General features: G+C 40.1%; 1 protein-coding gene across 11 annotated transcripts in view; it reads right to left on the bottom strand.

Moving 5' to 3' along the window:
- Positions 1-16,017, bottom strand: part of PPP2R5C (protein phosphatase 2 regulatory subunit B'gamma) — a 137,791-nt gene that overhangs the window by 39,105 nt on the left and 82,669 nt on the right. For all 11 annotated transcript variants that reach the window (XM_057733971.1, XM_057733967.1, XM_057733972.1 and 8 more), the window contains one exon: positions 15,201-15,400. In XM_057733971.1, the coding sequence (XP_057589954.1) occupies positions 15,201-15,400 (200 nt within the window). The remainder of the gene's footprint in view (positions 1-15,200; positions 15,401-16,017) is intronic.

Genomic DNA, 16,017 nt, shown 5'->3' with positions numbered 1-16,017 from the left:
AAAGATGTAACTTTTCCACAGAACAATTTACACTTTGAAAGCAATCTTACACATAACTCTAATTGGCTTTTTAGGTGGATAATAAAAATCCTAGTAGCAATCTTAGAGGGAAAAACTGTCCCTTTCCTCACTTGTAAAATTAATTCAACCTGGTTTCATAGCAGAATTCATCCTGGGGAATGTTCGCTTGACTGCTGACTCTCTAGCACCTGCTGTAGTGCCCGGCACCTAGTAGGTCCTCAAAGACCTGCTGAGAGAAAGTGGATCCTTTGGGAAAGGCGCCTATCAGTCACCTTATTAACTGCAACACCAAGTAATTACCTGAAAACTTCCCGATTAAACCTCAGCTCTCAGCTGCAGTGTAATTTCGTCAGGGGGGCCTCCCCTGATCCTAGGCCCAATTGGGTCCCTGATTTCAAGCTCCTCTATCATCCTGCTCCTTTTCTTTGTGATCTTTATCTCAAATATACCTGGATGATAGGGTAATTCTTGATCTAACGTCTTCCCCCAGGTGTCACCTCCCAAGGCCCGTTGCACGGTCTGGCACAGAGCAAGCACTCCCATGAGAGGTGAGTGAAGCTGGGTCTTCCCCTCCATGAGTCAACATCACCACTTTCTTTAAGGCAAGAGCTGCTTTCAAAGAGTGCAGCTTTACCTCCAAATAGATGCCTGAAGCAAAGAACTACAAGCTAAACTCTTACTCTGAACGGCCTGCTATTTTTACAATCACTCAAATATGTTCTTAAAGATACAGAAATAAATACCTACAAATCTTTGTAGAATAATAAAGGAAATTTACTCTCAGGTTTTCAAAAAATGGACATTTTAATTTTATGACTATTTCACAACTAAATGTATAATAGCATCTTCTTCAAATGAAAATATGTCATTTACAATTATGCATATGAGTTTATTCTTTAATTTTTGAGTTTAAGAATAGAAAATTTACTTACAAAAGATAACCACTAATCTATAATACTTATAATTCAATTGGCATTATTTAAAGGTAACATTGGAACTGGCAGTTTCTCTTAAGTTACTTACTCTGGGCCAAAGGTGAGTTTTGTACAGACCTTCTGAATGGTGTATTCCCCAATATCTTGTCATGGAAAACCTCAACGCAGAACAGTTGAATTTTATAGTGAATAATGATATAGCCACCCACTAGATTTTACCATCAACATTCTTATACATTACATACTCTGATTTTTTTTGGGGGGGGGGGCGGGGGGGCAGCAAATTGTGAGAAAGTTTAGGAATGCTTTATTTTTTTTTTTAAACTCTATTGATTGACCACTTGATTGACTGGCTGTGCTGGGTCTTCGTTGCTGTGCACGGGCTTTCTCTAGTTTCAGAGTGGGGGCTACTCTTCGTTGCGGTGCGTGGGCTTCGCATTATGATTGCTTCCCTTGTTGTGGAGCATGGGCACAGGCTTCAGTAGTTACAGCATGTGGGCTCAATAGTTGTGGCTTGCAGGCTCTCGAGCGCAGGCTCAGTAGTTGTGGTGCACGGGCTTAGTTGCTCCACAGCATGTGGGATCTTTCCAGACCAGGGATCAAACCTACATCCCCTGCATTGGCAGGCAGATTCTTAACCACTGTGCCACCAGGAAAGTCCCTAGGAATGCTTTAGAATAGCAAAACTATATATTCTGGGGGACTTCCCTGGCTGCCCAGTGGTTAAGACTCTGTGCTCCCAATGCAGGGGGCTAGGGTTTGATCCCGGTCAGGGAACTAGATCCTGCATGCCGCAACTAAAAGATCCTGCATGTCGCAACTAAAAGATCCTGCATGCTGCAACTAAGATCTGTTGCAGCCAAATAAATAAATAAACATAAAATAAAATAAAATTTAAAGAAAACAAAACAGAAAACTATACATTCTGCATCCTACACGACAGAAATGAACTGAAAAGGGAAGCTTCAGGGCTAAAGTACTTATTTCCTAGTCATATATGTATAGCCAACCATTTTCTCGCTATGTGCCACCCCCACTGACTAGATGCATACAGTTACAAAACTACGCAAAGAGCTTTTGATCAGTATGCTTTTTAGAATCATTGCTAGATCACCTGTGTGGATGGAGTTAAGTACTGATTGCGTATCTATTATAAATGAAGCAGAGACATGCTACTGGACAAGACAGACTAACAGGAATGGGACTTGCCCTACTTCCTGAAACAACCAAAAAAACTAAGGAAAAACATATGGAATTCTGGTTTGAAAGGTATGGATTTCAGATAGTGAAAGACAGATTTCTGAGAGATGGGAAACAAATGCCTAGCTTTCTCCTCCGATAGAATTTCTAGGTTGTAGCACAGGAAGAGAGAACCCAGGTGAAGTCCAGCAGATGTAGGTGGTTAGAATTTGCAAGGTAAAGTCCCAGAGAAGAGAGAGCTGCACAGAGAGAACTCCAGAGATTGCAGAGGTCCTCCTGAACTATGCAGCAGAGGACTGATCAGCCCATTTGTGTGAGAAAACCACTGGAGGCTGCAAAGAGAACCACCTGAAAAGACCAGAGAGACCCAGCACTCACTCAGGGCCGGGAGTTGTGTCTGTTGGTGGGAACAGTGTCTGTCTGCTTCCCACCAACCAGACTGGAAAAATCCGTTAATTCACAGATAATAATGAGAAAGGTCTTGTCTCAGAAGCGGGGGATAATCATCTCAGAGTGATTATGACTATAGTCCTTCCTAACACATCTTAAAAGCAAGAACCAAAAGGATCAAACTGTTTCCAAGTAACTTAACTGCATCCCAAACAAATCTCCAGAATATTAATAGAAATACATAAGCATGCAGTACTCATCAAGGCAAAATCCACATGGTCAGGTATCCAATAAAAAATTATCAGATACACAAAGCAGCATGAAAAATATCATTTATAACACGAAGGAAAACCAATCAGCTGAACTGACCTGGAACTGACACAATGGTAGAATTAACAGATAAGGCTAAAACAGAGATTGTTTGACTGAATAAAAGAGCAAGACCCAACTATATGCTGCCCCACTTTAAATTTAAAGATACAAATTGGGGGCTTCCCTGGTGGTGCTGTGGTTAAGAATCCACCTGCCAACACAGGGAACATGGGTTCAAGCCTGGTTCGGGAAGATCCCACATGCTGCAGAGCTACTACGCCCGTGTGCCACAACTACTGAGCCTGTGCTCTAGAGCCCCAGAGCCACAACTATTGAGCCCATGTGCTGCAACTACTGAAGCCCATGCGCCTAGAGCCCATGCTCCACAAGAGAAGCCACTGCAATAAGAAGCCCGCGCACTGCAATGAAGAGTAGCCCCGGCTCTCTGCAACTACAGAAAGCTCTAGTGCAGCAACGAAGACCCCATGCAGCCAATAAATAAAAAATAAAATAATTAAAAAAATATAAAGATACAAATTGGTCAAAAATAAAAGGAAGGAAAAATATATACCATGTTAACACTAGTCAAGACAATTGCAGTGGCTATATTAATATCATACAAAGTAGGTTTCGGTGAAAATAATATCACCAGTGATAAATGGATCATTTTATAGTTAAAAAGGAGTCAATTCAACTAACAAATAATACTAATATTTATGCACAGAATAACATGAAGCACTTGATGCAACTGCAAGAAACAACGAGAAATAGAAAATAAAAACCTCCAATCTCAATAGCACCCAAAAATGAAATACTTATTTGAGTCTAAAAAAATACACAGGGGATCTACATGCTGACAAATACAAAGACGATCAAAATGAGGAGATATACTGTGTTCACCAATTGAAAGCTTCAATGTTGTTAAGATATCAATTCTCTGCAAATGTACATATTTAATACAATTCCAATTAAAATCCCTGAAGGATGTTCTGTAGATAACAACAAGCTGATTCTAAAATTTATTTGGAAAGATAAAATGACTAGAAGAGGCAAACAGTTTGAAAAAGAATAACAAGGCTGGTGCATTCACACTACTTGATCTCCACATTTACTATAAAGCAACAATAATGAAGAGAGTATGGTAGAGGCGAACAGATCCCTAGATCAATGGAACAGAATAGAGTCCAGAAACAGATTCATGAATATGGTCAATTAACTTTTGATTAAGGCAGAAAGGCAATTCAGTGCTACGGTTAGTCTTTTCAACACATGGTTTTCAACAAATACTTGGAAATCCACAGGCCAAAAAATGAACCTAAGACAAAATGGATCATAGACTTAAATGTAAAACTAGAAAATCTTTAGGAGAAAATGTTTTGAGTTTGGGTTAGGCAAAAACTTCTTATATATGACACCAAAAGCACTACTCATGAAAGAAACAAATCATGAATTAGACTTCATCTAAATGAACAACTCTGTAAAAGACACTGTTAAAATAAAAAGACAAGCCACAAACTGAAAGAAAGTATTTGTAAATCACATATCTGGCAAAGCATTTGTATCCAGAATATGTAAAGAAGTCTCAAATTCAATAATAAGACAACAACCCAATTAAAAAATGGGCTAAAGATATGAACAGACACTTCCCCAAGGAAGATACACAAATGAACACAGGAAAAAATGTTCAGCATCATTAATCATCAGGGAAATGCAACTTAAAGTCAAAATGAGACAAAAGGACTGAAGACACCAAATGACAGGGTGTGGAGCAACTAGAACTATCACATGTGGCTGGTGGGAGTGCAAAAAATGGCACATTCACTTTGGAAAACAGTCTGGCAGTTTCTTAGAAAGTTAAATGAATACTTAACGATATGACCCAGCAATCCCAAGCCTATGTGTTCACCCAAGCTAAAAAAAAACCCCTATGTCCAAAACTTGTACATGAATGTTTACAGCAGCTTTACTGCCCCAAACTGGAAACAATCCAAATATTCCTCAACTGGGGAGTGGATAAATCCTGAGACTGGTGCATAAGGAGGTACTATTGAGCAGTTAAGAGGGACAAACCACTGGTCCATCAACAACATGGATGAAATATCAAACATACTCTGCGAAGTTAAAGAAGCTAGACTCAAAAGGCTACATACTCTCCGAATCCATTTATATGACATTTTAGAAGAGGCAAAATAATAGAGCTGGAGGATGGACTAGTGGTAGCCAGAGATAATGGATAAGGGGAAGGTCTGACTTCAAAGGAGTAGCATGAAGTACTTTTTTGGAGGCTAATGAAACTGCTCTCTATGTGAACTGAGGAGGTGGTGGTTACATGACTATATGTATTTATCAAATCTCAGAGAACTCTTCACTAAAAAGTTCATTTTGGGGACTTCCCTGGTGGCACAGTGGTTAAGAATCCACCTGCCAATGCAGGGGACATGGGTTCAATCCCTGGTCCGGGAAGATCCCACATGCCGTGGAGCAACTAAGCCTGTGTGCCACAACTACTGAGGCTGCGCTCTAGAGCCCTCGAGCCACAACTGCTGAAGCCTAGAGCCCATGCTCTGCAACAAGAGAAGCAACGGCAATGAGAAGCCTGCGCACAGCAACGAAGAGTAGCCCTTTCTTGCTGTAACTAGAGAAAGCCCGCGTGCAGCAACAAAGACCTAACACAGCCAATCAATCAATAAATCAATAAAGAGTTTAGTAAGCCAAGGCAGACACATAAAAGAAACAGAAGACATGTTTACCGTTTCAAAGTACTTAGTAATCTAGCTGAATAAGTCAAGATGTTATTAAAAAAAAGCTAATTTTGCCAAATGTAAATTTAAAATTAATTTAAAAATGTTACAGAAAGATATTTACTAGGCTCTAAGTTCTCAAACCTTCTTGATTCACAATGCCCCCAGTATCTTAGTAATTTCTTCACTATGCTCCTAGACCAAAAGAAACACCTATCAATTCAGGAGCTTAAAAAACCCCAGATTTAGAGAGTTGTAAATGACATACGTAGCTGCACGTAAAGCATACAATTTGATACATTTAACATTCCCATACATCTGTGAGACCAGCATACAATCAAGATGATAGACATATCCATCATCACCAAACATTTCCTGGTGGCCTTCTTCTTCTTCTTTTTTTTTAAAGGCTTCACTATGAGGCATGTGGGATCTTAGTTCCCTGACCATGGATCGAAAGTGAGCCCCTGAATTGGGAGTGCAGAGTCTTAACCACTAGAGTGCCAGGGAAGTCCGATTAGCAGACTTTCGGGGAAAAAAAAGCACGTATAAGTTGGTTGGTTGGAGGTGGGAGTGAGTTTAGGTAGAACTGGGGAGGCGTGGAGTAAGGAAATTCAAGATTAACTTTTTTTTTTCTATCTTTTTGTATTTCACTTATTTAAAATAAGCATGCATTTAAAAATAATTTAAAAACATCGAACAAAACAAAGGGTAATTCTCTCAAAGTAAGAACAAATCTCCAAGAAATGGTTCACTGATATTTAAAGTAGAAAAAAAAAATAATTCTCTGGATTTCCAAAAGCACTTTATGTTTCAATCTCCCCTTTGGCAAAATAAAAACTAAGCAAAAAGGGAAATTCGTGATTTAAATAATCACCTGAAAGAAATCTGTAGGCTATTTGAAGCTTCATTGGTTAATATACTACATCCTTTAATTCAAAACACACTTTCCTCTCTCATTTCCAAACTATCTTCACCCTTACAACAAGTAATACCTTCCAGAGCACACTGTAAATATCAGTTATAAAAACAGAAGAAGAGAAGATGGTGGAGTAGGAGGACGTGTGCTCACTCCCTCTTGCAAGAGCACTGGAATTACAACTAACTGCTGAACAATCATCCACAGAAAGACACTGGAACTCACCGAAAAAAAACCACCCCACATCCAGAGACAAAGGAGAAGCCGCAATGGGACAGTAGGAGAGGCACAATCGCGTTAAAATCAAATCCCATAAAGGCTGGGTGGGTGACTCACAAGCTGGAGAACAGTTATACCGCAGAAATCCTGAGGGTTCTGAGCCCCATCTCAGGCTTTCTAACCTGGGGGTCCAGCAACGGGAGGAGGAATCCCCAGAGAATCAGACTTTGAAAGCCAGCGGGATTTGACTGCAAGACCTCCACAGGACTGGGAGAAATGGAGACTCCATTCTTAGAGGGCACACAAAAATGTGTGCTCACCAGGACCCAGGGGGAAGGAGCAGTGACCCCATAGGAGACTGAACCAGACCTACCTGCTGGTGTTGGAGGGTTGCCTGCTGAGGTGGGGGGCAGCTGTGGCTCACCGAGGAGACAGGGGCACGGGCAGCAGGGGTTCTGAGAAGTGCTCACTGGCGTGAGCCCTTCCAGAGTCCACCATTAGCTCCATCAAAGAGCCTGTAAGCTCCAGTGCTGGGTCGCCTCAGGCCAAACGACCACCAGGGTGGGAACACAGCCCCACCCTTTGGCAGACAAGCAGATTAAAGTGTCACTGATCTCCACCCACCAAATGGGATTAAAGTTTTACTGAGCTCTGCCCACCCAGCCCAACCCACCATCAGTCCCTCCCATCGGGAAGCACCCAGGAGGCTCCTAGACAGCTTCCTCCACAAGAGGGCAGACAGCAGAATCAAGCAGTATCAGCAGTATTTCATCTTGTGGAATTGAAAATCACAGCCAAAGAAAGACACAGAAAATGAAAAGACTTTGTACCAGATGAAGGGACAGGATAAAACATAAGAAAAACAACTAAATGAAAAGGAGACAGGCACTCTTCTGGAAAAAGAATTCAGAATAATGATGGTGAAGATGATCCAGGACTTTGAAAAAAGATTGGATGCAAAGATCAAAAAGTTGCAAGAAAAGTTTACCAAATACCTAGAAGAATTAAAGAACAAACAAACAGAGATATGCAACACAATAAGTGAAATGAAAAACACACTAGAAGGAACCAACAGCAGATTAACTGAGGCAGAAGGGCGAATAAGTGACCTGGAAGACAGAATGGTGATAATCACTGATGCAGAAAAGAATAAAGAAAAAAGAATGAAAAGAACTGAAATACAGCCTAAGAGACCTCTGGGACAATGTTAAACGCACCAACATTCGCATTATAGGGGTCCCAGAAGGAGAAGAGAGAGAGAAAGGACCCGAGAAAATACTGGAAGAGATTATAGTTGAAAACTTCCCTAACATGGGAAAGGAAATAGCTACCCAAGTGCAGGAAGCACAGAGAGTCCCAGGCAGGATAAACCCAAGGAGAAACACACCAAGACACAGAGTAGTCAAACTGACAAAAATTAAAGACAGAGAAATGTTATTAAAAGCAACAAGGGAAAAACGACAAATAACATACAAGGGAACTCCCATAAGGGTAACAGCTGATTTCTCAGCAGAAACTCTGCAAGCCAGAAGGGAGTGGCACAATATATTTAAAGTGATGAAAGGGAAGAACCTACAACCAAGAATACTCTACCCAGCAAGGATCTCATTCAGATTTGACGGAGAAATCAAAAGCTTTACAGACAAGCAACAGCTAAGAGAATTCAGCACCACCAAACCAGCCCTACAACAAATGCTAAAGGAACGTCTCTAAGCGGGAAACATAAGAGAAGAAAAGGACCTACAGAAACAAAAACAAAACAATTAAGAAAATGGTAATAGGAACATACATATCAATAATGACCTTGAATGTAAACGGACTAAATGCCCCAACCAAAAGACACAGACTGGCTGAATGGATACAAAAACAAGATCCATATATATGCTGTCTACAAGAGACCCACTTCAGACCTAGGGACACATACAGACTGAAAGTGAGGGGATGGAAAAAGATATTCCATGCAAATGAAAATCAAAAGAAAGCCCGAGTAGCAATACTTATATCAGACAAATTAGACTTTAAAATAAAAAATGTTACAAGAGACAAGAAAGGTCATTACATAAAGATCAAGGGATCCATCTAAGAAGAGGAGAAAACAATTATAAACATATATGCACCCATTATAGGAGCACCTCAATACATAAGGCAAATGCTAACAACTATGAAAGAGGAAATCGACAGTAACACAACTATAGTGGGGGACTTTAACACCCCACTGACACCAATGGACAGATCATCCACACAGAAAATTAATAAGGAAATACAAGCTGTAAATGACACAATAAATCAGCTTGATTTAATAGCTATCTATAGGACATTACACCCAAAAAGAGATTACACATTATTCTCAAAAACAGAAGAAGAGTGTCCAACGTCAATCCTTAAATGAAGCACAAGACAATCAATCATCTTGGGGATCTGGGCATGAAACCTTCCACAAGGACCCAAGGAAATCTCCTTTACCCTTAACAGAAAACGCTGACTTGAAGCATAAAAGAAGCCTGGTAAGGCACTATCTAGTCACTTACGAGCAGTATGGATTAAAATACTGTGATGAATACATTTTCCCTGGAAACCCAACAGGAGTCCTGATAAGGACAGTACTACTATTATACACACCAAGAGGTGTCTTTTTTTTTTTTTTAAAGAAAAACATATTTATTGATTTTTGATAATGACAAATGTGATACATGATCATTATGAAAATTTTTTAAAAAGTACAAAAACATAGTAGTAAAAGGGGAAAATCCACATAATCACACCATCCAAAGGCAGCTACTATTAACAGTTTGCTCTATGTTCCTTTAGAACACAGTCTCCCAGACAAGTAAGGGTAGACTGTCTAAGGGCACACCTGCCTCTTATTCACTGACTTCTATGTAGTAATCCAGTACCAAAGATACAGGTAATTCTGGAGAGGTCCATCTTGATGTGAATCACTTCTGAGCTGCCCACTTCATTCAACCATCAATCTAACCAATTCCTTTTCTGACCTGCAGGTTAGATTCATCTGTGACTAAAACTAGTCTCAGTGCCTTCGTCTAGGCAGGAAACTCTATCGAGTGAACATTACTGGGCCTCTGAGGAGGCACTGTGCTAAATTCAGTGGAAGAAGCCAGAGCATCACAAGCCCTTCTCTCTGGGAACTAACAGCCCAGGGGGAGTTAGAGTTGCTACAGGTGGTATGTGAGGGTTTAACCTCAGGTGGCAAGGCAGGGAGGCCATTCAGAATGACCTGGAGAAGAAGCGCAAAGTGCTGTGACCCAGGAAACGCCGTTTCTGACCTGCTCCCAGGTGGTGCTGCTGGTACTGCAGCCTTGTAGCAGCACTCTTTTTGAGAAGAGTGATTCTCACACTTTTTGGTCTCAGGAACCCTTTAAACGCCTAAAAATTATTGCAGATCCCAAAGAACTTTTGTTTATGGACAGTGATTGTATTAGAAATTAAAGCAGAGAAATTTTAAAAATATTCATTCATTAAAAAATAATAAACCCATTATGTCAATATAAATAATATAAATTTATAAAAAATAACTAATTTTTCATAACTGACATTAGTTATTTCATAAAACAACTCATATTAAGTAAAAATATTTCCCAAAACAAATTCAGTGAGAAGAGTGGTAGTTTTACATCTTTGCAAATCTCTTTACTGTCTGGTTTAATAAAAAAACAGCTGGATTCTTATATCTGTTTCTATGTTCAGAATGTTCATTTGGTTGACATATAGGAAGAAAAATCCATCTCCAGCAGACATGTAGTTGGAAAAGGGAGGGGTAATTAACAGCTCTTTTAGATAACTGGACTTCTCTGATACTACATCAAAACTCAACAAGTGAGAGTTTACTAAAGGTCAGCTACTCTGTGGAATTGCATAAATCTTATCAACGAGGGGTCTCTAATTCACGAAAATCCAGCGGTGTATCTTGCACTTTGAATGGCTCTGGCCAATGAATGATTTTGTAACATCATCTGTTGGTCATTTGGAAAATACTGGCCTTACTGAATTATATGTATTAATATATTTTAAACATATTGCCTATTAGACTGGACTGCTATGCTTTTTAAAAACAGATTTATTGAGAGATAATTCACATATCCTACAACCCACCCGTTTAAAATGTACAATTCAATTGTTTTTAATATATATTCACAGGACTGTGCAGGCCTCATCACGTTCCATTCCTTTTGTCGTGCACATGAAAGACCACGTTCATTCATAACGACAGCTGTCTCAGCAAGAGAGTCTGCGACACTGGAAGCTACAGCTTGCACTGGCAGATACAAATCTTCCAAAATTCAAACATTCGCCTGAAAGTTCGCATTTTTTTTTGAAAGCTTGAATTTTATCATTGACAACAAACTGTCGGTTATTTTCCTTTATTAAAGTGACATTCTCATTTTATTTTGTGAGAAGATGCTCCCTAAATATCCAAGTCTGAATAACCCGTTTGTCAGTCATTCTTACAGTAAAAATGGTGTTCTGTGAAAAAAAAGTGGCTACATTAACTGGGTTTTGCTATCAGTGTTTTGACTATGAGAAAAATGCCAATGCCTGATTAGATAACTTAATTGAAAAAAAAAAAAAAACCAAACAGATGGCTGACTGTATTTTAAAAATGACTGAAATTAAGAGAGAATGGAGTTTAGGTAATTTAGGCCTGAGAATCTAGATGCCAGGAGCTTTCCTCCTTGAGTACTGTTCCTTTTCATCCACATCTCCCTGAACCTAAATTTTTTTAATCTAGAAAATAAGAGTCAGGCTAGAAGATCTATAAGGTTCCGTTAATTTCTAGGACTATAGTCTATGATGCATAAAAATACACAGCACACAGGAAAAGATGTTGAACATCTAAGCCAAGAGGGAAACGCAAATCAAAACCACAGTGAGATCCTACCTCATATCTACTAGGATGGCTACCATCAAAAAGACAGATAGTAACAAGCATCAAAGATGCGGAGAAACGAACCCTCATATCCTGCTGGTGGGAATGTGAAATGGTGCAGCCACTTTGGAAAACAGTCTGGCAGCTCTCCAAAACACTAAACACATAGTGTTAACATGTGACCTAGCAGTTCCACTCCTAGGTAAATACTCAAGAGAAATGAAAACATATATGCACACAAAAGCTTGTACATGAATGGTCACAGTAGTATTATTCATAACTGCTAAGTAGCAGAAAGAACCCAAATGGATGAATCCAGTGGATGAAGAGATAAATAAAATGTGGTATATAGTCATATAATGGAATATTATTTAGCAATAAAAAGAAGTTCTGACACATGCTACAACATATATGAAACTTGAAAACATTATGCTAAGTGAAAGAAGGCCACATACTGTATAATTCCATTTCTAAGAAATATCCAGGTTAGGCAAATCTATAGAGACAGAAACTAGATAAGTGGTTACCAGAGGTGGGCGGGGGGGGGGGGGGGGCGGAGTTAGGGAGGAATGGCAGTAACTGTTAATGGGTACGGGATTTCTTTTAGGGGGATAAAGATGTTACAAAATTAGATGTGATGATGCCTGCACAGTCCTGTGAATACTCTAAAAACAACTGAACTGTACATTTTAAAGGGGTGGATAATGTGAACTGTCTCTCAATAAATCTGTTAAAAAACATACAGTGGCCCAGTCTAATAAGCAACATATTTAAAAGAAGTAAGCATAAGAAGTATAACATCTATAGAACTTTAGATTCTTCAAAGTGGGAACTAATGTCTTTAAAAATACTATGACAGGGACTTCTCTGGCGGTCCAGTGGTTAAGACTCTGAATTTCCACTGCAGGGGGCACGGGTTCAATCCCTGGTTGGGGAACTAAGCTCCCACATGCTGTGTGGTGCGGCCAAAGAAAACAAACACAAACAAACAAAAAACTATGACAACACACACACACACACACACACACACACAGAGGCAACTGTTCAAGCAAGCTGGCTGAGTGCCACTTCAGTGGTAAGCATACCAGGGGGCATCTGAATGGAACTACAAAGAGGCCCACATTTTTTCCACCTGCCCCGCTAGGTCCCCGCACTGCTTGGGGTGGAGGCCTTCTGCTGGCTGCTTGAATTCTGCACCCACTCTCTACTTATGAGAGGGTCAGAAACCACTGCCAAGTACTATCCCCACTACACACTTTCTCCTTCATTATATCTTTCATCAGTGCCCTCTGTCTATAAAACAGAACAACAATAGCAGATAAAACACAAATCCTATCTGCCCCCCGCTGCCCATTCAAACTCGAGGTAAGGGAAGGGCTGTGCTCTCTCTTGCCCTCGCTCCATTCAGGGCAGAGATAACAGAATGAACTGTCCCCTTTTCTCCCAGTGACGCGGAAAAGCACCTCTTGTGCACTTATCTTCATGGGACAGTCTAACTTGCCTCATACCAGATTTCTCTCTGCACCTCCCTCCTGCCCCGTGGACAGTCCTGCAGCTCCACCTACTTTTCTTGTTTCACCTTCCTTCACTGCCTTACCTTAACCTAAAATGATGCAGTAGTGCTCCAAGCTTTGGGAGGGCAGAAGTCTTGTTCACCATGCTATTTCCTCACCTAAAAAAGTTTTCAGTGGATGCTCAGGAAGTGTGTGCTATGTGCTTTAGAGGCAAAGTGTCCAATCCTCTGAAGATGGCTTGAATTTCTGGGTGGGGAACAAAGCTAAGATGGCAGGAGGAGAACCTGGTTATTAGGACATGGTTTTAACAGGGAGATGAGAAGTATTGATTATTTAATCTAAAAAAAGTCTCAAGGGCTTTAGGTCTCCTAAGAGGTTCTGGTAATGAGTGCTGCCTCTATGAACCGCACAGGAGGGATCGATTCAAGCAAGTAGGCCCAAGGTGGTGCAAGGGCAGACATCTGACCCAAACCCGGCCAACCCATGCCTCACTGTGCTCTGCAGACTCCTCCCTCGGGGTTAAGAGTGGGACTCAGGGACTGCTGGCAGCCAAGCTCCATCAAAACAGAAAATCCCTCCATATGTGCCATTTAATACAGAATAAACTTATGTGTTTACAAATTTAACAAATGACATTAACACATTTAATTCAAAAACAGAATAAATATAATATAAAGAAGCATTTAAAATCAATGGAGAAAATGGAATATTTAACACACGACGTAGGGACTAATGATTTTTCAATCATTCTAGAAAATGCAGTTATATCCCTACCCTGAGACATTAAAAAAGAAAAAGTTCAGGAGGATTACAAAATGTATTGTGAACAACAGAATTATGAAAGTGTTAGGAGAAAATACTAGAGATTTTTCTTTGTGATTCTGGGGTTTGGGGGGCCTTCCATAGTAATTGAGAGTTGAAATTAAGGAGAGAAAAAAAGACTCCCCAATTTTCCTTAGTCTGAATGGGTGAGATTTCTGAGGATTTACTGCTTAGTATACATCTGTGATGGTTCTTCAGGTGGGAGTTGGGGAGGAACCCAAACGGCTCTCACAGCCCTAGGCTGACTACGTGCTGGTAAATTAGGAACCTTAAGAGTTAACAATAAATTAATCAAGTTGATCTCAACCTTGGATACAACAGATTGTGAATACAAAAAAAAACCCACAACTTTCATTTCTTTTTCCAAAGCAAACACACTAATATAAGAAAGAAACAAATTTTAGCTCAACGAGTCTAGTCAACTTTGAAATATACAGCCTTGGGGAAAAAATCAGAAACTTAAGGAGTTCAATGGAAATCAAGATTTAAAATTCTATATTAAGCCACAGGGATTCCCTAGTAACCAGGGAGTATTTTTTCAAAGGCAGATAAAATACCAACAATTCAAAAAACCTCAGCAGAAAACTGGAGCTCAGTGTCAAATGTAAAAGTTTTAGTAATGGTATCTCATGAAATGTTTCTGGGAGGTACTGACTGAGGTCACAATGGGACTGGCAAAGGACGTGGAAACAGGCTGTGAAGTATGAGACTGAAGACTGAGACCTGAAGGCTGAATGAAAGCCACGAAGAACTAACTGCAGGATGACAGAGTTGGATGTGTCTCAGCCAATCAGGGTGGACTGTCCTGACATCAGCTTGGTCCCATTACAATTTTAACTTCTCCCCATCATTAGAATTTTCCTGTACATGTATGGACAACATGCTTACTTCTAAATTATGTATGGGCACTATTATATTAATGTTATATATCTAATTTAAAAAATTTAGACGGTTTAAAATAGTACAAATGAAAGTCCTAACATTTCTACCCCACAGGGTAGCTGTGAGGATTAAATTAGTTAAAACACGTAGGGGACTCTGGTCCCTAGAAGGTCCCTCACTGTAATCTAGGACATATTACAAAGACTTTCATTCTTTGAGGTGCAAGTACAGATTTTTGAACTGGGGGATTTTTTGGTGGCAAGTATTGTTAGGCTCAAACGTCTCAGCATATTCTACGAATATCAGAGTCCTGTTTATAACTCAGGGTTGGGACATGCTGGTTAAACCATAATCACTTACCATATGGACTACTTCTGGGTAAATAGGCTCCGTGATCACATTCCGATTATGGGTGATATATTCTACCATTTCACTTAAAGCAGCTCGTTTTACTTCCTTCCACTTTAGGTCACTTAGTGGATCGGAAACAAAGTCAAAGAGGACACAACACTGACGTAACTTCTGGATAAAAAGCTTCTCTTGATCAGCAGGAGGAACATCTGAAAAGGAGAAAGGAAAGTATATTGACTGCAAAAATGCTTAACCCAGAACTACCGTGATACACTTTTAAGCTTTCTATTATTTTTATTTCGAATTAATAGAGATTCAAGAAACAAGAGATGGTGTAGGGGAGAATAGAGGTTAAACATTCCTTAAAGAAAATGAAAGGAAAAAAACCCCCAGCTAGTCACTACTCAGATCATATGCTTCATGATAAAGTTGCAATAGTTTTTAACTCTCTGAAGCTACGTCCAGAGTACTGTTGAAAATAAATTCCTTCTAAATGCATTCATTCAACAAACATTACCCAGCACCAATGATTACATGCCAGCACCGTGCTGGGCAGTGGAACAAGGGGTAAAAACCACAACCCCAGTCTGGGGTGAGGGGTACAGACACACTGCGTGAGAGCTGTGCACAGTAGGTACAGGTGAGGTAAGAAAAGGTCACAGGAAGGATGCTCCCTCAGGCCTGCTGTTGCTCTAAGTTTACAGGGGAAGCACATGGTGGCTGTGTATCGGCCAGCTGGCAAACAGCAAGCGGCCATCAGTGTGGAGATTGTCCAAACAAGCTGTTACACACACACTGTGAGGGTCTCCATCCTGGTGCTCCCTCA

The sequence above is a fragment of the Hippopotamus amphibius genome, chromosome 4 (genome assembly GCF_030028045.1).
Source record: "Hippopotamus amphibius kiboko isolate mHipAmp2 chromosome 4, mHipAmp2.hap2, whole genome shotgun sequence".
NCBI classification, from domain to species: Eukaryota; Metazoa; Chordata; class Mammalia; order Artiodactyla; family Hippopotamidae; genus Hippopotamus; species Hippopotamus amphibius.
The sequence above is the reverse complement of the archived record's forward strand: the minus strand, read 5'-3'. Positions and strand labels throughout refer to the sequence as shown.